Source organism: Mangifera indica, chromosome 14, assembly GCF_011075055.1.
Source record: "Mangifera indica cultivar Alphonso chromosome 14, CATAS_Mindica_2.1, whole genome shotgun sequence".
NCBI lineage: Eukaryota > Viridiplantae > Streptophyta > Magnoliopsida > Sapindales > Anacardiaceae > Mangifera > Mangifera indica.
This window is the reverse complement of record NC_058150.1, coordinates 12,947,446-12,972,859: the sequence shown is the minus strand read 5'-3', so window position 1 is coordinate 12,972,859 and position 25,414 is coordinate 12,947,446. Positions and strand designations below refer to the sequence as shown.

The following is a 25,414-nucleotide window of genomic DNA, read 5'->3' as shown; positions in this document are numbered from 1 at the left end:
TTCAAAAACTCAAACAACCTCCTATAGATTGTTAAAATTAATAAAATCTATTATTTTTAGAAGTAAAATCATCATTTAACATGTGATAATAAAAAAATAAAATTTTATCTCATTTTCCCCTCTAAACCTAAAAATTAACAATTTTTTTCAAGAATTAAACTTTGAAAAGTTACATTTCCCCCTAGGGTTTCCATTTTTCAGCAAATTCTCTCTCTTTTTGGCAGCTAGCACCCTTCGACCCTTTCTCTCCCTTCTTCCAGTCTCATCTCCGCAAGAAAAGACTAGTCTTCATCTAGACAAAAAATGAATATGAGAATCATTTATCGAATCAATGAAGATGATTTTCAATCATCTTTGTTGACAGAGACGAGTCTAGAAGAAGGGAAGGTGTTGGTTGTCAGAGAGGAAAAGGGTTTGTCGAAAAATGGATACCGTAAAGGTAGAATGCAATTTTTCAAAGTTTAATCAAGGAGAAAAATTGTTACTTTTTCGGGTTTAGGAGGAAAATGAGATAAAGTTTTATTTTTTTAGTATCACTAGTTAAATGATGATTTTACCGTTAAAACTAACAAATTTTATTAACTTTAACAGTCCATAAGTGAGTGTTTGGGTTTTTGAAACTCCGTAGGTAAGAGTTTGGATATACACTAAACCTTGGGTGGGAATAAATTTTTTGGCTTATCTAAAATAATAAAACTATGTGTACACCTTTTTTAGTATACAATTTGATGCATAGATGATTTATGTATACAAGTTATTTATCATTATGTGATTGAATAATATTTAATCTATATATCAAATACATATATTCAGTGAAAGTATATATCACTACCATACACAAGAATGGATTCAAAATGAGTTTGAAAAAAAGTTAACTTAAACTTGGTTTGAATCTTGAATGACTAGTTTAAAATCAAACTTAGTTCGTTTAATTGGTAAATGGTAACACCGAAGGGAAAAAAAAGAACAATTGCTAGAGAAGAAAAAGAAAAATTGTTGGCAAAAAAAGCTCTGATGTGGCAACATTAGTGAGGTGCCGGTTTCAAGCCAAACTCAAGATTAATAAATTGAAATTTTTTAAGTTTGAATTCAACATATTCAAGCCAAACTAATATTTGATCCTTATCTAGCTTAGATTGCATCCTACTTATTTGATAGAAACACATAAAATCAAAGGTGTCAATGGGCTGGGTCAGCTCCGACTCAGTCCATCGAGCTAATGGGTCGGGCCAACCCATTGATATATAAAACCCAACCCATTTAATCAATATTTTAAAAAAAGAAATTTTAATTAAAATTTTTAAATACAAATTATTTTTTAATTATTAAAACTGAATATAGTACCTCAAATATTTTATTTATAATCTCTCACTTATGATAGAGGAATATCATAATTATATAATAAAAAATATTATAAATTGATAACATAGTACAAATAAATTAATTTACATACTGTATAAATTACAAAATATAAATAAAATATATCTATTATATAATATTTATCTATTCATCTTCTACATCCAAATCTCTAAATTCTTCAAAGACAAAAAATTATTATTTACGAATTCAAATATTTTGTAATAATAAAATAAAAATAAAAATAAAATTTAAACACAAAAAATTATTATTTACGAATTCAGATATTTTTTGAAAGAGAATTGATAAGAGAAAATGAGATTGAAAATATAATGAAATAATTCAGATTGAGAGATTTATAAATAAAAATGAAAATAAAGAAAAATTAAATGGGTTTATATAAAAAAATAAATTAATTAAAAAAAATTAAGCAGAGGCCAATGGCTTCTGCCTACCAAGTGGCAGAAGCAAATTTTGCCTCTGCCTTGGCAAAAGCTTGCTTCCGCCACAAGGTAGAAGGAAAAAAATATATTTTTTTTATATACAGTATCAAACCGGGCGCGTAGCCCATGGCTTCATAGTAAAACCCCAAGTCCAGTCTGATAGGCCCATGGGTCTAGCGACACATACTACAGCATCAGACGGGGTCTTCTCATGCCAGGCTTTCCTTTCATGCTTTGTGCCGGGCCTAGCCCAATTAACGTGTATACATAAAGTGTTGAATAACTACATAGCTCGTGAATAATAAGTCCAAGTACAAAAAGGTTCGACGTGTCGCCTGAATCAGGTAAAATCTTGTATATAAATCAGTTTAAATTACTGTTCTGTCTTTTGTTTGTATAACGAAAATGCACTCACCATTCTCATCTTCAGCGTCCAAAACAAAATGTCCTCACTAACCTTTCTCATTGTTTTCCAACTCAAACCCCAATCAAATCTAAATCTAAGTCCCAATAAAAAATACTTTCTGCTCACTGCTCATCGTCGCATACGCCTATTTATGGAGGGGTGTTCCATTGAAAATGCCCCCTACCAATATTAGTACTAAGAATCTTACCATTTAGGAATATTTCTAATAATTAGTAATTGAACAGATGCACATGTCTACAATTGATACACTTTGATTCTTGTTTCTGAATCTCCAAATTAGTAAAGACTTCATATTCATGGTAAGCAATAAGAAACTAAACAATAAGAACTTTAAATGGAGCTGTATAAACACATGCACTGCAAAATTTCAGGTGTTTCAAATTAGTAAGGGGATTCAACTTTCAAGAGGCTACAGAAACTTAATTTCATATATTCAGTAAGACAACCAAAGTTTTGTTTGTAACATAACTAGTTTTAGATAACCATCCAAGTCTGGATTCATCAAAATCTGTTCATCATCTGCCACCACGGAATAACCAAATCCTGTAAATTTAGGCACTGGCAGAAAATCTCGTGCAATCCTTGCAAGTGTGGGATAAGTGGAAGCATTGAGATGCCACCAAGTTAAAATGTCAAACTCTTCACCAGAATCAACTTTAGGATCTTTGAAATAGCTATTGAGTTCTACTTCTGGTGAAGCATTTGAGATAGCACTATCACCATAGTTGATGCCCCTTGCATATTCAATATAAACATTTGTAGTAACTTCAATGATTTGCTGAAGGTAAGTGTCTGCCTCATTGCCGTAACTCTCTTTGAACCACTGTTCTATGCCATCCATTTTGAAACGTGGATCAACAATTACATTCATCACTAAAATCTTACAATTGTTCCACAACTGATCACAAAATTCACCAAACCCTGATGCTATCTCTCGAACATAATGATCATCACTGTTTTTCCATTGAAGCAGATTAAAATAAATGTCAAAGACCACTTGGAAATGCAAGAGTGCAGTGATAATTTTGCAATTATACAAGCTACGAAAAGCACCTTTTACCACTTTCAGAATGCTATGCAGTGCGATTGTCTTATCCCAATCCTCCTTCGTAAAATTTATTGAATTGCAATTTGTATCTATATGCCCCAGTTCAAAAAGTGCTTCTTTATATCCAATAACCCACTCAAGCAAATACACATTCTCATATGGTTCAGGAGGAAAATTTTGAGATGTAATTTTTTTGCCCATGGATAGAGCCTTTTTAACAGAAGATTGGAACTTATTACCATTTGTTGAGGACCTGACATAGCCCACAAGACTTCTCACTTTATCTAAAATTTTGTATGGCCATCCACCCCATAATACATGATGTTCAAGATGCTCTAGTAAAGAAAAAACTGGCACAAAGTTCACAATGATTGGAAGCGAACCTCGTTCAAAAATGTCATTGATCCTTTTAATTTTGGCACTGCTGAAATAGCTGCAATGAACAAAGCATATCTTTTTGTCAATGTTAAAATTCTCAAGCAAACGCTTCAAAACTTTTTCATATGGACCTAAAAAAACTTCTTCTAAACATATTATCCTAGCCTTCTGTTTCCAACTATCATCAATAAATCCAACTTTGATAGCCAAATATGAAAGGGAACTGTCCCTAGTGGAAAACACCTCAAAAGCTAAAGTAAAATGAGATGGGATTTTTTCCAAATATCCACAAAGTTCATCTTTTTCTTGTTTGTAAACATCAACTATACCATTCTTTATCCCGTTTAGCCCATACTTAATAATCTTTCGTATCACATCAAAGCCATTCAATTCTCGATCAACCACACATTCCTCTTTTGCTTTATTTGCTCCTGCATTTGGATTCCTCAAATTAGGGCATATTTGTAAATGACATTTGAGAAATCTGGTTTCTCTCTTACTTGATACTACTATATCTCTCTTACAATATTTACATTGAGCCCTTTCCTCCCCATTTGAGTCCACAAAAATGAAGTTTTCCCAATCGTTCGAACACCTTTTTCGTTTGAATCCCAATGAATTCTCCAAATTTGCATCCAGCACCATCTCTTCGTTTAGTGTAGTTCTAAATTTGTCATTTTGTTGTTTTATTTCAATGGTTTCCTGTTAATATGCATAAACTCTATGACTTAATACCCAATAAAAAAATTATAAAATCAAACAACTCCATTGAAACACATTTAAGACAATCCGGCAAAGAAGGAGACATTGGCCAAGAAACACTTGGTGACATTTTGTTCTTCAGGTTTGAATAGTTTCAGCTCAATTTAAGGACCCAGATGTTAATATTTGAAATAAGTGTACTTGAATAGAAAACCAAAACCAGTTTTAAACATGACGGACAGTATGAAAGGTTACCTGTACTTGTCGTTGAAGAGATTGAAGGTAGGTCATGGATTCATCAAGGATTGCAGCATTTTCTGGGGTGAAGTTGCTTTTGTACCATTGTACTAATTCTTGCAAACATTTCATTCCCTCACTGATTTTTATCTTTCCCACCTACAGAAATTACACAGGTATCAGAGAGATGTATAGATTTAACACGAATAACTGAGAAAACATATACTCAACTTGAAAATAAAGACGAGGATCAGATCCAACGGATATTCCTTTCATGGCTTTTGAATAAGAAAAACAGAGATACCCTTCAGTGTAAGTACAGGAATTAGGGTTACTTCGTCGGGCTTTTGTAGAAGCAAATTTAAAATCTGAAATAAACTCACTCTCTGTTACTATTACTAGCACACTCTCCCAGTGCACGCTGATTAATGCAAGATGTACAATTAATATTTAAATATTCCATTCACTAGTTTCCAACCATTTTTATTTGCAGTCATAAGCTCTATAAAGCTGACGAAACGAGGGCCTGCTCATGGTCCGGGCCGGATCCTAGGGACAGGCTGATCCGCGCCGTAATAAAAAGAGCTTGCAACAGCTGTAGAACAATGCTTTTATAATTGGACATGATACCATTAGGCGGAGGAGCGATTAGGTCTATTTAGTGATTGGATTGGTTGATTAGTGATCAGATCAATTAATTATTAAAAAAATTTGTATAATTTATAATTAAATATATAATTTAATTTATTTAATATTAAAATAATTCTATATATATATATTTAAATATAAAAAATAAGGTTTTAATTCAAGCTTTTGTAATTAATTTTTGAAAAAAAATCAATTTTTTATATTGATTGAATCAAATCTAATTTTATATATGATCTAATCGGTTGATCGGTCAACTGATTTGGATCGATTGATCCAATCTAGTTTGAAAAGCTATGTTGTAGAGCATGGGCCCAAGGCTCATATTATATTCAAAACCATGTAAGAATTTTATATAAGTGGTTTTAATGATATTGTTTGTATCATATCTAGAGAGGATGTGCAAGAAATATATATTAAATAAAATATAAAAATTAAAAAAATGAAAATATTCATTAACCAAATTTATTTATTAGAAAGAAATAATCAAACTAAAAATTTGATAGAATTATAACCAAACTAATAGATGTATAAAAGAAATATTAATTAAAATAGCTTTTTTTTAAGGGAGTGTATGAAATTAGCCAATATGTTAAGGGTACCACAAATATACCCATTAAAATAAGATTAGACAAATTTGTCTCAATATAGAAAATAATTTTATATAAACTAGAGTGAGTTTGAAATCCTCTATCTAAAGGCATTTTATCCTCATCATCTAAAAGAATAAATGGTAATTATGTGAAAAATTGGTGTTCTTGTTGTGACATAACCTTTTGAGGGAATTAGGCCTCTTGATAATGTTTGTGCTATTGGGACAGTGTCATGTATTTGTTGGGCAAGATTAGTGGAGTCACAAATTGCCATATATGGTTGTGCAAACCATAAAGGAATGTTGGCTAGTGTGTTCCAACTGTCAAGGCTAATTGATTTTGAATTGTACAAACAGATGATCCTAGGTAGTGACAACATATGGTCAAAGTCAAATTCATTAAAAATGCAACCAATCAAAACTTTTTCATTCTTTCTTTAACAGGCAATCGGAAAGACGAATATGTGAGAGATTGACAATAGATAAGTATTTTCAATAATGGGTCATCCTCTAGTGTCAAATTGTTAATAAGATTTTTCATCAGTAAATGAAAAGTACACAATACAACGTCTTATGTGAGAAATAATATGATAATGACAATTAAAATTAAATAAATAATTTTGTTAAACTATATTAATGATTGAATTTGATTATGAATATACAAATAAAAACATAAATAAATTGTACACAAAAATGTTTTTAATGTAGTTTGATACATTGTTAAGGGCTTACACCCAAAGTTATATATATATTTCTATGAAAGTATTTCAACAATGCAAATACAATAAAGTATTGTGTCTCTTTTTCAATCCTCGATTCTTAGATTGAATGTTTATAACACAAAGTAATATAATTACATGCAAATATTATATCTTAATATTTATAAATTTAATATGATTTTAGATATTTATTCTTATTTTGATCATACAGAAACAAAATGATTACATTGATACCATGATCTTGATTTTATATGAGTCAATTGCTTTTCTTATGGACACATCTAGAGAATAGGAAAATAACCTTTTAGAAACTGAGTTTTTTTATGATTGACGAATAGATTACGTATCTAATCATTACTCTTATAGTTTGTCACTAATTAGTCACATTAGTGTTGATTATTATGCATTCAATCGAAGAGGAGTTTTATTGTATCATAACATAGATTACATCAATAAAAATAAATATACTACTGTTAACATAAATTAAGGTGACATTTTTACATATAGCCATGGATTTATCAATTGTGGTAGTGGAATAATGTACTCCCAGAAATCATGTAAAAACTATTACACCAATCAACAATAAGAAATGCATGAAAATTACAATAACAATAAGATAACTCTCAAGCAATTTACAACCAGAAAAACGAAGATGATGCAAAAGTAATTAACATAAAAAGACATTGGCTCCAAGTCAATATCCCAAAATTCCATCTGGATATCCGACTTTGAATTCAAATTTTAGTTGCATGTATATAGGGCAAGATTCGAACCGAGCCAAGTTCGAACACAGGCAAACTCGGTATCAGCTTGATAACTATTTACTCGAGTCGAGCCACAGCTCGAGCTCGTCAAACATAATGAAAATGCAGCTCATGTTCGAGCTCATTGGCTTGCGAGCTATTCACGAGCCTTTAACAAGTCTGACTTGGAATATATACCGAGCCGAACTACTCGTGAGCCTATAATGAGTTAAAAATCGAATATGTTTCACGATCCAAGATATCGAGCTAGGCTCGCTTATTCTTAATGAGCCCAGCCATCGAGCCGAGCTATCTAGCGAACTGTCGAGCCGAGCCTAACAAGCTTATTCACAGGATCACAGTTTCAATTTCAAAATGTTATTTTTATTTAAACATTGTTTAATACATTTTCATTGTTTGTAAATCAATCTATTTATATATTTTAAATATTTTCAAGAATAAACACAAAACTAATTCAGCAGATAATCACTCCCTGCAACTTCCATTCTTGTTTGTTAGTTGTTAGTTGTGTATCAAGCGAGGGTTTTTTTGGTTTTCATAATAATTTTTCATTTTTCGGACAATAACTTAATTAACTTGACTTCTTTTATCCTATTTTAATCTGTATACATTAATTTTAATTGGAATTTTTTCTTTAAATAAATTAAAATATTTTTTTAATTGGATAAACAATTTTACCTTAATTTTTATTTATTATACAAATGTAAAAAAATTTTGAGTTAATAATCATTTTAACCCCATTTCTAATTTCATCTAAAATTCAAAATAAAATAAATTTTACATCAACATTACTTTAATATATGTAAACATTTAATTATACCATATGTTATTTAATTTTTCAAATTAAAATTGAATTTTTAAATTTGATTGTATGGAATCAATCCTCTTATATTAATCACTTATTGAAAATGAACAAAATAAAATTCTCTTAAGTTTTAACAAAACAATAAACAGGTTGACGTAACACATGGGTAATTTTGACAAAAGTTTTTTTTATTATATTTGTATAAATAATAAAAATTAGATAAATATTATTTAATCTAATAATAAAAATTAAGCACCCACTTGTATTGCAATTTAAATAATGTCAAAATTTACAATTATCTTTGTGAATGTCAACTTGAACCCATATGAGCAAATTGATATTGCTTTGAACAACAGGATTTTGTGTTGCATCTATGCTTATGGGTTTCATCAAAGTAGAGTTACGTGGCATGTAATGTTGATTAACAGTCTGATGTCCTAAAGTGATGTTCTCTAAATTAGTGTGCTCTTGGGCGCCCAAATTAAGGTATTGTCTCGACTGACTATTCCGTTGGCTCCTCGATGTTTTTCTTGGCATGCAGCCCAAATTGAGAGCAGTTAACAGATAACAAATATCATAGATTGGGAAGAATCATACACTATAAATTTTCACTTTGAGAAGAGTAGCACTTCTTAACCAACAAAGCTCACGAGCCTTGACAAGCACTAGCTCGCGAGCCAAGGCGAGCTACTCGACTTAGAGTTCGTATTTAGGCTCGAGCTCGGTTTCTCTGAAAATTGAAGCTCGAGCTTGAGATCAGTCTCGTTATTACCTAGCTCGTTTCGGGCTCAATCGAGTCGAGCTCGATTTTGAGCTTGAGCCGACTCGGCTCGAATCCACCCCTACATATATATAATCTAAGGGATAACAATATTTGAAAATATGAAATTATTACATTTTTCTATTAAAGATATAATTTTGATTTTTACTTAAATGACTGAATTTTTAAATTTTTATTGAAAAAATTAAACTTTTAAAAATAGTAAGGTTCGATTAAATTTAATCAAGTCAAAAGAAAAAAACTAAAAAAGGTTGATTTTTTCAATTAAAAAAAAAAAAAACCTTGTGATCCACTCTACCCTTCATTCTACTGATCGGACCAAGATGTCTTTCTCTTTCCTGCTACATAATAAATAATGACCCAAATATTCACAATTACAAGAACATATCTTCAATTCCTTATTCATACTCCACCACAATTACAACAAAAAGAAGATAAACAGTAAAAAGTAATTAAAAACGAGCTCTGCATATCAAATAGTGATAAGGGAGATTGCATACAGAATCCACCAAACACACTTGAGGCTCAGACGAAAAGGTATTGCAATGGTGAAAACCACAGTGGTGGTAACCAGGAGGCCTAATGCTTTCTCCAAAATTTGAGCTCATGAAGTAAAATTGCCACCAATAAAGGTTGAAAGAAACAGAGAAAGAAAGATAAGCAAGACAGCATAAGAGAGGATATGAAAAGAAACAGGGAGTTGGGATTCAATTTGTGCAGACAAAAAGTGGGAACAATTTGGATAGTCTGATATTCAATCCAAAGTCTAGAAATTGGCTTCACCTAGTTCTATCTGGTTAAAAAAGGAACATTGCAAATCATTAAAGAAAAGATTAAGCAATAAAAAATTGGACATACAACTAAATTTAGACTCTTCAATTATCGATAAAAAAATGTAATCAAATATATTCAAAAGACAAGTTTAATTGATAATTGAAATTAATCCTCTTTAAATAATTATACATGTTTTTATTATAGAGAATGTTATGCTACAAGCACATAGAATCAAAAGATAAATGGATTTTGTAGTATCATAATTCAGGTCTTGCTTCCGGATTTATCGGTTATCCTCATAAAATAATGTAATTCATTAAATCATGTAACAATTATTACAGCAACAATCAAAAGATAAATGAAAATTACGGCAACACCACAAAGATAAAATAGTACAGAATAATTAAATGTAAGTTTTGAAGATCAAAATAATTAACAGAGAGATTGCATACAGAGCCATGCAACACACTTAGACTTGGAGGAAATGGAATTGCAATGGCAACAAAGAGGGCTGCTGCCGAAACTTGAGCTTTAGAATTAAAATGCTGACCAATAAAGCTCAAGAGAAGCAGAGACAATAAATATAAGCAAGATAGCAAAAGAAAGGACTAATTGGGAAAAATATAAAACAAATATTTTTATTTCAACAACTTCATTATACATTTGCAGGGTCCTTCAACCAAACCTTTGAACATACCAAAGCATTTTTTAAGTCGTCATCCAACCCACCAGTATAAATATTTTCAACTTCATTCTTCAAAGAATAATCAAAATGTGTTGGAAGAAAGGGCTCAGATATAGGTATTGACAAGAAGTCACGAGCCATCATAGCTAGTGTTGGATAAGTTGGAGAATTAACCCGCCACCATTCTAGTATATCAAACTCTTCATATAGAGGAACCTTGGAATCTGTCAAATAGCAGTTGAGTTCTGATTTTGATGAAGCAACCTCATTTGGAAATGCATATTGTCTCACCATGGAAGAATTGTTGACATCCTTTGCATATTCATTGTAAATATTTGTAACATCATCAATGATTTTCTTAGAGTGTAAGTCTGCCTCATTATCATGAAATTCTTTGCAGAAATGTTCCACAATATCCATTTTAAATTGTGGATCTAGAATGACTGTGATCACAAAAACCATGTTAGTTTTATCAAGCAGTTCTCCGCATAATCTTGCAATGCTGTGAATGAGATAATATCCATTTTTTACAAACTTCAGCATTTTCAAAAGAAGAGGGAAAAACTCATTTGCCAATTTAATTTTAGAAACTTCATTTAACACTGCCAAAAAGCTTTGCACCGAAGTTGCATCATCCCAATTAAACTTGATAGACTTGATAGCAGGATCTGTATGCTCCAATTCACAAAATGCTTCTTTACATCCTATTACCCAATCAAGCAAATCAGAACTTGGAAGAGGAAATCTATCATTATTTTTGGATGTTACTTTTTTACCAATGGACTCAACTTTTTTTACTGCTAATTCAAACTTATATTTGTTTGACGACTTCACATAGTAGTCCTCAAGCTGCTTCGCGTCAATGTAAACAAGATGCGACGATTGATATCTAACTTTATTTACATAATATCTTAAAAAATTAGGACATGTATTCCAGATGAAAGGAAATGGAACCCGTTCATTAAGCCAATTTTTAAGCTCAATAACCTTTGATGCATATCTATATGCATAAGCTAAATAAAATATTCCATTGTCAATATTTTTAGCAGCTATAGACAATATTCTTTTGTCTATGTTCCAATCCAGAAACCAACGCTTCACTCTTTCAAGTAAGTCTACTCCCATTTCATCATTTTCCAATTGAATAATCTTCTTCTTCAATTCCCAACTATCATCGATAAACCAAACTGTCATAACCCAAAAGTCAACCTTGTCTTTCGACAATAAGTTAATTGTTACATTAAAACGACCTGGGAGTTCATCTAAATAGCTCTGCAACTTATCTTTTTCTTGTGCATAAACATCAAGTATTTCATCTTTTATGCCATTTATCTCATACTTAATAATCCTTCGCACCAAATCAAAGCAAGTCAATTCTCGATCAATCACACTTTTCTCTTTTGCTTTACCTACTGCACCATGATTTGTCAAACCTGGGCATCTTTTTAAATGATGCCTGAGATGTAAGGTTTCACTCTTACTTATTCTTACAAAGTCTCTCTTACAATATTTACATTGAACCCATTCCTTCTCATTTGAGCCTAAAGAGATGAAGTCTTCCCAATCATTTGTCCATCTTTTTCGTTTAGAACATGATGAATTCAGAAAATTTGTATCGAGCACCATCTTTTCATCTAGACTAGGTCCAGAATTGTCATTTTGCTCATTATTTTCAATGATTTCCTGTTAATATACATAAACACTATCACCTAATACCCAATAAAAAGACAAATAAAATTAAGCTGAATGAAAGATAAACCGAGTAAACCTAGCAAGGAAGGAAACATTCGCGAAGAAACGCTTAGTGGCATTTTGTTCTTCAGATTTAAACAATTTCAGCTCAATCCAAGGACCCAGATGCTAATATTTGAAGCAAGTGTACTTAGATAGAAAACCAGAACCACTATAGTTTTAAACATGACGGACAGTTGGTAAGGTTACCTGTGCTTGTCGTTGAAGAGATTGAAGGTAGGCTATGGATTCATCAAGGATTCCAGCATTTTCTGGGGTCCAGTTGTTTTTGTACCATTGTACCAAATCTTGCAAACATTTTATCCCCTCACTGATTTTCATCTTTCCCACCTACAGATATTGCACAAGTATTAGAAAGAATCATGGATTTAACATGAATAAATGAGAAAACAAATACTTAACTTGAAAATAAAAACGAGGATCAGATCCAACAGATATTGCTTCCATGGCCTTTCAATAAGAAAAACAGAGAAACCCTTCAGTTCAGTGTAAACATAGGATCTAGGGCAACTTCGTTAGGCTTTTGTGGTGGCCGACAAGTCATATCTTTTCCCAGATCGTGCTGATTAGTGCAAGATGTACCATTAATATTTAAATATTTTATTTCAGTAGTTTCTAACCATTATTCTCTTCTATTATAAGATGTATAACGCCGGTAAAACGGGGCGTTTAGGGCTCCTAAGCCTAGCGTTGCTCATGGTCCAAACGGGCATGTGCTAGAGGTGGACAGAATAGAATTGGGCCCTAACCGAGTAGTCCTCGTCTCGAATTCAATTTTAATGGATCATAAATTGGTTTGAGTTTAATTTGATTTATTGGTTCAAAATTAAGAATAATTTAAATTTGACTTAAATAAAAATAATTTAATTCAAATTTATAATTTAAATTCGTGATTTATATTTATGGTTCAAATTAGTGACAAATTGTTATTATTTTATCAAATAATAGATAAAATAATATTATTTTAATAATTACTTAACATAATTTAAATTAAGATATGAGTCAAATTTGAATCAAATTAAATCATCTATTCAGCTCATAAGTCAAACCAAATCAATTTTTCTTTAGTTTGAACTCAATTTAATTTTAAAAATAAATCAAATTTTTTAAATCAAAAATGTGAGTTAAAAGAATTTGAACTAAACTAAATTGACTCAAGTCAATTTTTAAGCCTAAACTAGTTTGGTGCAAGTTTAACCTGTGCTCGCATAGCCTAGTCTAGGTTAGATATTAAGGAGAAGTGGAAATGGGCCCTACTCATAAGGACTTGTACAAGTAAGGTCTAGGCCCTTGGCGTATTCAAGAAATAAAAATAAGAATTTTAGGTTAAAGGGATTTAAAGTGTAAGATATATATTTTAATAGGACTAAACTAAATATAAAAAATAAAAAATTCAAATATTTTGTAACCAAAATATAATATTTAAAAGAGAAATTAATTTAAATAGCTACTTTGAGGGAGTATCCAAAATTAATCAATACTTTTGAAGTCATATGAACATAGCTATTAAAATAGAGTAAGAAGCAAAGGAGGTTTATATAAGGGTTAGGGCTATTGTTGATGAGTAAATTGGCCACGATGCCCACACCCACAGTTATTATGACCACGGAATTTGGAAAACTAATTAGATATTGTTTGGAGAAGTGGAATGGAAATATTGATATAGCTATTTTGATTTTGTAATGCTATTTAAGTTATTTCATATCTTTTAATATCAAAGAACGTCTTTCGGTGCTACACCAAACTACGGCAAATTGTATCTCAAAAAACACATGCACTGTTTAGGCTCATTGCAGTTGAGCCTTTTTAATAAGCTCGAATTAGTTCGGTTAGTGTATATTTAGATTTGAATCGAGTTGATATAGTTTCAAAAGTCAGTTCAATTCGATTTAATTCAACTCAAATATATTTAGTTCGAATTCAAACTAAATGATTTGATGCAATTTTTAAATCGAACTGAACTCTAGTTAAATCGAATCAAACTCCCTTCAGTTTAGGTTTGATTTAGTCTTAAAAACTAGTTGACCCTCTTGGTTTAAACTCATCTCGAATTCGAGTTGAATTAAACAGAATTGAACAAAGTTTCGAAACTAAGTCAACTTGATTCGGGACAAGTCTTACTAATAACAACCGGCTTATAAATTTTTTAGTGAGAAATTTGAAAAATCTATCACTAAAAATTTAAATTTGTTTAGTTATAACAAAAATACAAATAATTCATCATTAAAATCTCGAAATAGTATTTATAAAAATTAAATATTTACTCCATCGGTATAATTTTCCTGCTAAAGACTATTTTCTTTCACAGTGTATTTTGTTCAACAGGATCTACCATTAATCTGCCAATGGAATCTTGATTGATTGATATATATATATATATATATATACATATTTATTTATTTATTTATGCTATATAACTTGACTAATTGACTAATCAAGTACCTAAAGTGATTTTATATGTAATTTTTTAGGCCAAATGACTTATTTCCATCTAAAGTATATTGTATTTTTAAGCGTCAATCTTTTAGTTTTGAAAATCTCATTTATCCATTCATGGGTTGTTAAGTCTGTTAATTTTAAAGATAAAATCACTATTTTATATATAATATTAAAAATAAACTAAAATTTTATTTTCTTTTCTCCCTAAATTTAAAAAACTAATATTTTCTCTCATAAACCAAGTTTTAAAAAATCACATTTCACCCCTAGGGTTTAGTTTCAACATCTGTCACTCTCTTCGACGTCATCACCGACCATCTCTCCCTCTCGACGGTTCTTCTTTCTTTGATAGTTTGCCTCAATGAAATCCTAACCCCTCCGAATGCATGTGTTGTCATTCATCTTCCCAGATGAAGACAAGATCAACGATCGATCTCGTCTTTGTCGTCGGACGAGTTGGGATTTCATTGAGGCAAACCATTGGAGGAAGGAGAACCGTTGGGAAGGAGAGATGGATGGCGATGTCGTCGGAAAAAGTGACCAAATATTGAAACTAAACCCTGGGGGGGGGGGGAGAATGTGATTTTTTAGAACTTGGTCTAAAAGAGAAAATTGTTAATTTTTAAAATTTGAGGGGAGGGGGGAATCGTTAACTTTAATTGTTCATAGGTGGATAAATAAGATTTTCAAAGTTAAAAGGTGGAAACTTCGGAATGCAGCATACTTTGGGTCAGAACGAGTGCTTTGGCCAGTTTTTTTATTACAAAGTAGATTAATTTGTTCTGTGTAATTGGTTCAGTAAACAAGTGCATTAGGTCCAACTTATAATTCGGTCAATGGAGTATCCAGAGTCCAATAGACTTTATTAGATCATAAAACAATAGAATATATAAAAGAGAATGACATTTAATCATTAATGTCTATATAATCTTTGAGCTTCGGAGATAATAATTCGGATCTTAATTAATCCGCTTTCACTTTTGTTTTTTGTACTCTGGAAAAAGTAGAGCTATCTGGGTTGGAGTTTAATCATCTCATGTTTTTCACTCTGTATGTTCTACAACGTCGTATGACATAACACAACTAAAAGTAGAATCTAAAATTATTACTGTATTCATGTGAATTTAACCCAAGATAGATATACAAATTTATAAATTAATAAAATTTAAATGAGAAAACTATATGCATCAACATTAAATATACTAATTATGTATTGATGATGACTATTAATTATCTAATTAAATATTAATTTATTTTTAATTTAAAATCACTTAATTATATAATAATATATTATATTTAATATATAAATTAGTATTCATTATTAGTGTACATAATTTTATAAAATTGTTACATGGTAGAATCCTTCTCAAGGAACATCATCTTGGCAGGTAAACATTTCTTGCCTATAGAACACGATTTATTAGTTGACATTCCTTCTATATAATCTACCCACAATTAAAATTCATAAAAATCTATGTACATTCTTATCGTGTTATTCATTCTTGCTATATACTAGATGACATAAGACTATCTTAGAATCTTTTTGACCACTTGGGACCTTAAGAAATAGGCAAAGCTAGGTTAGATAAAACGATAATAAAGGTGTGTTTGATTCAAGTTATCTTTTATTATAAAAATAAACAGTTACCATAAGTATATATTATTTGAAAGATTATTATGTATAAATTATTATTATATTTAATAAAATTCACATATTAAAAAAAATACTATATATACATATTTTTTAATACACGACTGAGTATACAAACGATTTGTTATAATATGACTTAATGTTATTTTATATTTAATTCAAAATCGCTCAATCATATGATGATTTTTAATATCAAATTTGCATCAAAACTCCTTTATTTCTCTTTGCTTTCATCATCAATAACTTCTTCCTCGGTTCCCTAATTGACCCTCACCACCTCTCTTACTCCAACAACCCAACTCACACTCCCAACCGGTCAATCCACCCTCCCTTCTAGACCACTATCTCTCTGCCTCTTTGTTGCACAGCTTGTCCCCAATCCTCTCTCCATAACGATCTAAATTATTGTTGATGACTCCTTCACTCTGCTCGAAATACTTCATGAGTTTGAAAATTGGCTTCACAAAAAAACATTGCAAGTCATCAAGAAAAAAAATTTAAGCAATTGAAAATAAAAATGATTTGAGGGTCCTATAGAAGTTTTGAGGCACTCACGAGGTTGCACGAAAGACTTCTAAAAATATATCAAGCTAATTTGGTAGGATCCGCCTCATCTATGTTTTTTATTTCTTTGTCTACTTTGCACGAAAATGGTGGGTCCTAAATCTTATTTTAAAATTATTACACATAGTTTTATTGCATGAAAACAATAAAATTATGTGTACAATCTTATATATAAACAACGATGTATTATAATATGATTTTATTGTAAATTTTTATACATTCAATTGCATAATTGTATAGATAATATTACTCATTATAAAATTAGTTTGTTTAAATCACAAAACTCAATGCATGTGGACATTCGACTTCCAATCCGAAATGTCATTGTCTATTTAGACACTTTCCACTACTACTTTTGGATTCCGACCCAAATGTCTACTCTCCCTTTCTTTCAACATGTGTCCATGAATGACAAAATATATAATAAATATTCCCTGAAGAATTTATATAGCATAACTGTGATCTTACTAAATCCATTATAATGGATAGTATTGAACTGCGGTTCAATTTGAAAATTTGTGTCAGTTCACAACTGAATTATTGTTTTAGGCTGGATACAAGTCCCTAGAAAAGTTAAAATTGACACTAAAAATAAATCAAATAATAAATCAACATAAATAATTATTAGATCAACATAAAAAATGTTCATATCAACACCAAAAATGAATTAAATGATGAAATAGACGTAAAAAATTGATGGGATCAACTTCTAGAGGAGATTGATAGCGAGAGGATATGAACTAGTGTGCAACTAGGGTTTTTCAACCCTGATTTATACACTTAGGGCATAATTCACTTTTGTCCATAAGAAAGATAGAAATGTCGAAATCACCCCTAAATACATATCAATTTAGCCTTTAATTAAAACAAAAGATACAATATCTCCTCTAAATAATTTACTAGTCTAATCACTAATCAATTATTCTAACCATTGGTTGAGTTAGACGGACCTTTTCATCGAGTTACTGTGCAGTCCATACATAAAAACCACGGGGAAAGGAAGTTTACTAGAAAGAAACTTATATTACAAAAATATCATAATAACTAAATTATTTTTGTGTTGCAATTGATTAATAAATGATGATTGCAAATATAGAGTTTATAAGGGTGGCTTTGGGATAAAGCAATACTATTTGTATAACTTTATGCATAAACAATAATGTATCATTATGTGATTCAATAATTAAAAATTAAATATAAAATAATATATAATTATAGAGTAACACATTATTATTTTTATATAAATTATACACATAATTTTATTATTTAAAATATTATAGGAAAAAGATGTGTGTACGAGGTAAACTTCCTCTGTTGGAATATATATATATATATATATATATATATATATGTGTGTGTGTGTGTGTGTGTGTGTGTGTGTGTATGGATGTGTAGATGTAGATGTATATATATAAAGGGGAATGATTTTTAACCTCTTTTATTTTCGTCTTTAGCCCACACTTGAGTGGTTGTTGTCAATTATCTCTTGACAACTTTTCTTCCTATTTATCTTTTACTAGCATTGAATGATCTCAATGCTTTTTTTTTAAGTAACCTAAGAACTTGTCCATATTAACTGAATAAATAAACTTGGGACACAATAACTAAATCCACAATCACTATACCAACTAATGACCTCAATGTTATGCTTGTCTAGAATGCTCCATTTTGCTATTTTGAGGCCTCTGTTTGTTTTATTTTATTTCCAACACTTCTCTCTATTTTGATAATTTGACTACCCTTTATCATGTTTTGGCTTCCACAGAAAATGTTATTAGGCCTATGTTATGCCAAATGGGTGAAATTTTCTCTTATTACACTTGCATATCTATGCCTAAAGGTGATAATGGGCCATGCCAGCACATAAGCTGCCATGCACACAAATTTTGGACATGTGCCAAGGTTGGAGGCCCACAAATAAGGGATGGTTATGTTGAGGTCTCACATAAAGGTTCAAGGGTAGACACAACATAACCACAAAAAGGTTTTAAAAAGTAAAAATGTAATATTCTTGTGGGTTGACATGAAAAATTATAATTTACCCTCAAACATGTTATTATATTTCATTTCTATATTTATATCAACAATTTTTTTATTAAAATTAATATAAATTAGGATATAAAATGATTTATAAAACTTTGTGAATAAACTGTTATTTAGTTTAAGGACTTTTGTTGTCTTTAAATAATTTTATAAAAAAGTTATAGATTGTTAAAAATTTTAACAAATGAGCCAAAAATAGCTTTTTCAAACTTAATGGGTGGAATTTGTCATTTCATCAAACCTTGGGGGGGGGGGGGGGGGGATAGTTGTTTAGCCCTTTAAATTATATGTGTTAAATTTCCACTATTTGAAATATCAACATTGTAAATACAATAATATTATTGTTATATTTATGAGGACTAATTTTTTCTAGGTATATGATGCCTATCAAGACTTGGGTAACAATGGGTAGATTCATGATGAATTAAGATTGCTAAAAAAGAATCATACATCGAATCGAAACCGTTTTTGCTAGTGGGTGATGATTGAATTGATCATATTGACCAATCCATTCCAAGTTTTAAAGCTATAGTTTTGACTCTCTCTTACAACCACCTCATAAAAATCCATACATTATGCCACAATCAGTTGATTTTCTCTCTATTTTGCACAATTACGACAACTTACATTCACATGTTACATAATATAATACCAACAAATCCAACTTCAATTAAACTAGTAATATAAAAACATATAATAATTCAATAACATCGACACAATCTCCAATTTCAACAATGAGATGTTTGCAATCATGAAACACAAACACAAATGAACGACTTAATGGTTTCTCTATAACTGCTAATTGAAGAACTTGATGAATATTACAACCTTAGTGAGGAAGGAGATAACAAAGAGAACCCATGATACACACTTAAGTATCAACGGAAATGACTCTGTGAATCTTTGCCTATGATAATTAGATGATCTCTTCCTGGTTTAAATAGTAAGTAATGCTTAAACACATCACACAATTTTTCCTAACCACAAAGATAGTACATTTAAGTTACCAAGTAATCCTCTTTGGATTGTAAAACCAAAATCCAAGCCTTCTCATACAAATAGAGAAGGTGATAGTGGACCTCATCTCTTCCTTTTGGATGTTTTCTAGCAAATCAGGGTTAGGTTTAGTTTAAAAAAAATAATAATAATTTGGGGCAGGGGTTGGCAATAAAATACTGAGTAATGGTGGAGATTTTAACTAGAAACAAAAAGAAAATGCAGTTGCAATGGAGGCGAAGGTGGTCACATTGATGAAGGGAGAGAAAGGAAAAATATAAGATAGTAATATGAAATTGTAATTGTTTTATATAATTTGGAGTGTAAATGATATTAACCATATTATGAATTATGTAAATTGATAAAAGTACCCTTTTGACTATTAAAATTAACATTTGACTTTGATGAGTGGATGGAAAAATGGACTTTTCAAACTTAAAGGTTGAAAAATCGTTTAATCAAAGTTTAGGTGGGAAAAGCATTCAGCCTTTAATTTAATAGGAACTAATAAGATTATAACCAAACCAATAGATGTTCGAAAGGTTTTAAAATTTTGAACTACAAATATTTTTTTAATAATCTTTCAAAAATAGTTTATTTCTCAATTAAAAAATTATTTAATATAATTCCTCATAATTATATTTAGTCTTTGATATTTAAGTAACACAATTGGGGTGGAGGTAGAGGTGGTTCCCCAATTTCTAACCCAAGCCGAGTTTTTAGGAAGAAGTTCTTAATGGGAAGGTAAAAAACCACTTATACACTGACCTATGAAATGCATTGACATATTGTAACATTCACAAGAACATTTTAAGGATATTCTAATCATTTTAATTTATATGAATCATTTAAATTTAAAATTTTAAGAAGATGAACAGTTGTGAATGGTCTTCATATGTTTGTTTAGCAATTAGGTAGCATTCATGCAAAGTAAATGATCGTGAAAGGGGTAAAATGGTAATTTGGTATAACACACGATTGTATATGAGAGATGTAGGACTGCTCATTATCATAAGTTATTGAATAATCATGATTAAAGAAGAGAGAACATGACTTAAAATGATTGAACTGCTTTAAACAACCGCACATAAAGAGTGCATGTTTGTTCATGGTAATTTCACTTGAAAAATTATATAAGAAAATATGTCTTCAGCACAAGGTTTAACGCATTTATATATATATATAGTGATCAAGAGGTTCAGAGAGAGTTTTCATAGAGTGTCCTGAGAAGCTGATAAATTGCCAAAATGACTATTACACTATATTAAATATTAGTACATTCCATGGTTTTTTTTTTTTGGGTACCAAATAAGCCAATTCTAATAGGTTTATTACTCTGGCCCACTATACAATTAATCTGGTATTGGTTGCATGAGCCTTCAATAGTTTACTTTGGCAGAAAATACAATTATTTTTTTAGTATAAGTTTGAGTTTGAGAGTTGTTTGGCTCATCGTCAAGCTTGTGAGCTTGAAAATTTTTGATATTAATCAATTAAAATGACATTGTTTTGATTTATACGCATCAAAATTGTTTTATTTTTGTCATTTTTTGTTTAACTACAATATCGAATTAAGATCAAAGCTTGGCTTGACTTGAGACTATACTTCTTGTTTCAACAACTCAACTCAAATTTAGACCAAATTGAGGGTATGACTTTGTGTAAGATAATGTGAGGACACCCACTACTTGGGAGCATAGGTTTATGTCTTTGTTAAATGTAGCAGTATATCAGTGTAAGTTACAAAATAATTATCTCCCCTTTATCTATATTCAATCATTTATATTCAAACAACAAAAGATAGAGTTCAATTCTGATTCTATGAAAATAACACAATTACATTAATTACATAATTCTGATTTAGTAAGAAGTGATCATTTTCCTATATAGACATAAGATGCAATAAAAATGTAACCTTGTAGATATTGAGAAGTTAAACTGTCAAGTTGTGTCTTTCTCATTGCCTCTAGATGAAGAGACATATGTCCATACTCCAAGCTAATTTGTGGATAGGTGGCATATTTTGTTGTTGATCAAGTAACTCGGTGTTAACTAATAACTAGTTGTTTGTGTTGTTTTCATGAGTTTGGCCAAGGAAAAGTTTACCATTCAACAACATTTAAATATTGTTGTATCAATTATTGAAAAAATATATATATAATTATTTATCGGTAATCTTTAGTAAACAGATTTGAGATCCTATATGGAGTTTATGAGGTCCACGTGAGTTCGCACTGAAAGCTTTAAATCATATATCAAGCGGATTTGGTAGGGTCCGACTCTTGTGTACGTTTTTTTGCTTTCTTTCTCCAGTTTGCACGAAAATGGTGGGTTCTTTTATCACTAATTTATTTATTTCGAATTAATACACCTCATGCGAAAACTCAATGCATGTGGACATCCGACTTTGAATCCGAAATATCATTGTCTATTTAGGATTCGAATTCAGATAATATGCTCTTTCCCTTTGATAATTTCTACATGTCTTAGTCTCTGCCTCAACTAATGACAAAAGATATAATAAATATTAAATGGAAACAAACAAAGGAAATATTATTGCATCATCTTATTACAAATACAAAACACAGACGATATATTATACAATGACTGTATCCCTTATCTCATCAGAGAGGTAAGAAAGTTGATACAAATAACAGGTGATTAAAAGTAATATTTGGAAATCAAAATAATTAACAAGGAGATCGCGTACAGAGCCCAGGTGATACCCTTGAGGATCAGAGGAAATGGAATGGTGATGGTGAAAACAACGGTTGTAGCAACAAGAACGACTGAAACTAGCTCTAACACTTGAGTTACGGTTGTGAAATCTTGGGCAATGATGTTTGCAACTATCAGAATAACAAAGATAAGAAAGAGAGAGAAAGAGAGAATATGAAATGAAACAGGGAACCTGGATTGAATTTGTGCAAACATGAGAGCTATCTCAAGTGCGGATGTAAAGCAAAATGCCATAACAACATGAGATACTTAATTTAATATATTCAATAAGACAACCAAAGTTTTGTAACAACACTAGTCTGTCACCACGGGACAATCAAATCCCCTAAATTTAGGCACCATTAGAAAATCCTGTGCAATCCTTGTGAGCGTGGGATGTGTGAAGGAATTGAGACACCACTAAATTAAAATGTCAAAACTCTCCACCAGAATGAGCTTTAGGATTCTTGAAATAGCTGTTGAGTTCCATTCTGGTGAAGCACTTGAGATAGCTCTATCACCATAGTTGATGCCCCTTGCATATTCAATATAAACATTCCTAGTAACTTCAATACTTTGCTGAAGTTAAGTGTCCGCCAAATTGCCATAACTCTCTTTAAACCACTGTTCTATGCCATCCATTTTGTAACGTGGATCAAGAATTACATTCATCACTTTACAAGTGTTCCGCAAATGATCACAAAATGCACCTGACCCTGATGCTATCCCTTGAACATAATGATCATCACTGTTTTTCCATTGAAGCAAATTAAAATAAATGTCAAAGACCACTTGGAGATGCACAAGTGCAGCTGTTTTGCCTTTATACAAGCTACGGAAAGCACCTTTTACCACTTTCAGAATGCAGTGCAATGCAATTGTCTTAACCCAATCCTCTTTTGTAAAATTTATTGAGTTGAAATTTGTATCTATATGCTCCAGTTCACAAAATGCTTCTTTATATCCAATCACACACCCAAGCAAATACACGTTCTCATGCTCTGTAGGAAAACTTTGAGAAGTAATTTTTTTGCTCATGGATAGAGCCTTTGTAACAGAAGATTGGAACTTATTACCATTTGTTGAAGACCTGACATAGCCCAAAAGATTCCTCACTTTATCTAAAATTATGTGTTGCCATCCACCCTGTATGACATGATGTTCAAGATGCTCCAGTAAAGAAACAACTGGAACAGAGTTCCCAATGATAGGAAGTGAACCCGGTTCAAAAATGTCATTGATCGTATTAATTTCAACACTGCTGAAGTCACTGAAATATCTAGAGCATATCTTTTTGTCAATCATAGATTTCTCAAGCGAACGCTTAAGAATTGTTTCATATGTGTCGAATATAATTTATTCCAAACAAATAACCAAGGCCTTCTGCTCCCAACTATCATCAATAAATCGGACTTTGATAGCCAAATAAGTTTGTGAAAAACACATCAAAAGCTAAAGAAAAACAAAATGGGAGTTTTTTCAAATATCCACGAAGTTTATCCTTTTCTTGTTTGTAAACATCAAGAATACCATTTTTTATCCCGTTTAGCCCATACTTAATAATCTTTTGCACGAAATCAAAGTCATTCAGTTTTCGATCAATAACACTTTCCTCTTTTGCTTTATTTGCTATTCCAAGTAAATCTCTCAAACCAAGACATATTTTTAAAAGATATATGAGAGATATGGTTTCACCCTTGTTACTATAAGATTTGTCTTATAGTGATTACACCGAGTCATTTTCTTCCCATTTAAATCTATAAAAGTGAATTCATCTTAATCGTTTGATTATCTTTTTCATTTGGAATATGATGAATTGTCCAAATTTGCATCCAACACAATCTCTTCATTTAGAGCAGTTCTAAAATTGTCAGTTTGTCCTTTTATTTCAATGATTTTCCGTTAATATACATAAACTCTATCACCTAATACCCAATAAAAGAAATATAAAATTAAGCTGAATGGACTCATCTTAAACAAATCTAAGGCAACCAGGTCAAACTAGCGAGGAAGGAGACATTGGCCAAGAAACACTAAGTGGCATATTTGTTCTTCAGATTTGAACAATTTCAGCTCAATCCAAGGACCCAAAAGCTAATATTTGAAAAAAGTGTAGTTGAATAGAAAACCAAAGCCACAAAAACAGTTTTAAACAAGACGAACAGTAAGTAAGGTTACTTGTGCTTGTCGTTGAAGAGAATGAAGGTAGGCTATGGACTCATCAAGGATTCCAGCATTTTCTGGGGTCAAGTTGTTTTTGTACCATTGTATAAATCTTGCAAACATTTCATTCCCTCGCTGATTTTTATCTTTCCCACCTACATAAATTACACAAGTATTAGAAAGAAGCATGGATTTAACACGAATGAATGAAACAACAAATACTTAACTTGAAAATAGAGACGAGGATCGGATCCCACGGATATTGCTTCCATGGCTTTTGAATCAGAAAACCAGAGGGACCCTTCAGTCAGTGTTAGACAGGACTTAGGGTTACTTTTGTGGTGGCCACTAAGTGACGTATTTTAGATAGACAAACAAATTAAAATTGGAATAAAAACTCATTGTCTCTTCTTGTGGCAATTGTCTGCACACTCTCCCAGTCACGTTGATCTATGCAAGTTGTGGAATATTTTAAAACCAAAGGACATCACGCAAAAGTTTACTCATTATCTTTTAAAATCTTAAATACTTATCTAAAAAAATGTTAAAGTTAACTAAATCTATTAATTTTAAAAAATTTTCTTTCATAAACTCTAAAAATTAACAATGTCTTATATACTCAAGTTTTAAAAAATTATATATTCCCCCCTAGGGTTTCAAATTTTTAATAAATTTTTTAACGAACAATGGCTTCTCTAACATTCTCTCAATGATGTCTCTCTTTCTTGATCA

The 25,414-nt window shown here is 30.9% G+C and overlaps 2 protein-coding genes across 2 annotated transcripts; both read right to left on the bottom strand.

Annotated features, from left to right (window-relative positions):
- Window positions 1–2,659: 2,659 nt before the first annotated feature.
- LOC123195675 (zinc finger BED domain-containing protein RICESLEEPER 1-like) lies at window positions 2,660–25,114 on the bottom strand. Its single transcript, XM_044609492.1, has 3 exons — window positions 24,910–25,114; window positions 4,610–4,750; window positions 2,660–4,354 (listed from the first exon to the last, which is right to left on the bottom strand). The coding sequence occupies exons 1-3, from the start codon at window positions 24,952–24,954 to the stop codon at window positions 2,660–2,662; spliced, it is 1,881 nt and encodes a 626-aa protein (XP_044465427.1). The 5' UTR covers window positions 24,955–25,114.
- Window positions 10,284–12,709, bottom strand: LOC123196694 (zinc finger BED domain-containing protein RICESLEEPER 3-like). Its single transcript, XM_044610774.1, has 3 exons — window positions 12,511–12,709; window positions 12,298–12,438; window positions 10,284–12,039 (listed from the first exon to the last, which is right to left on the bottom strand). The coding sequence occupies exons 1-3, from the start codon at window positions 12,553–12,555 to the stop codon at window positions 10,327–10,329; spliced, it is 1,899 nt and encodes a 632-aa protein (XP_044466709.1). The 5' UTR covers window positions 12,556–12,709; the 3' UTR covers window positions 10,284–10,326.
- Window positions 25,115–25,414: the final 300 nt, after the last annotated feature.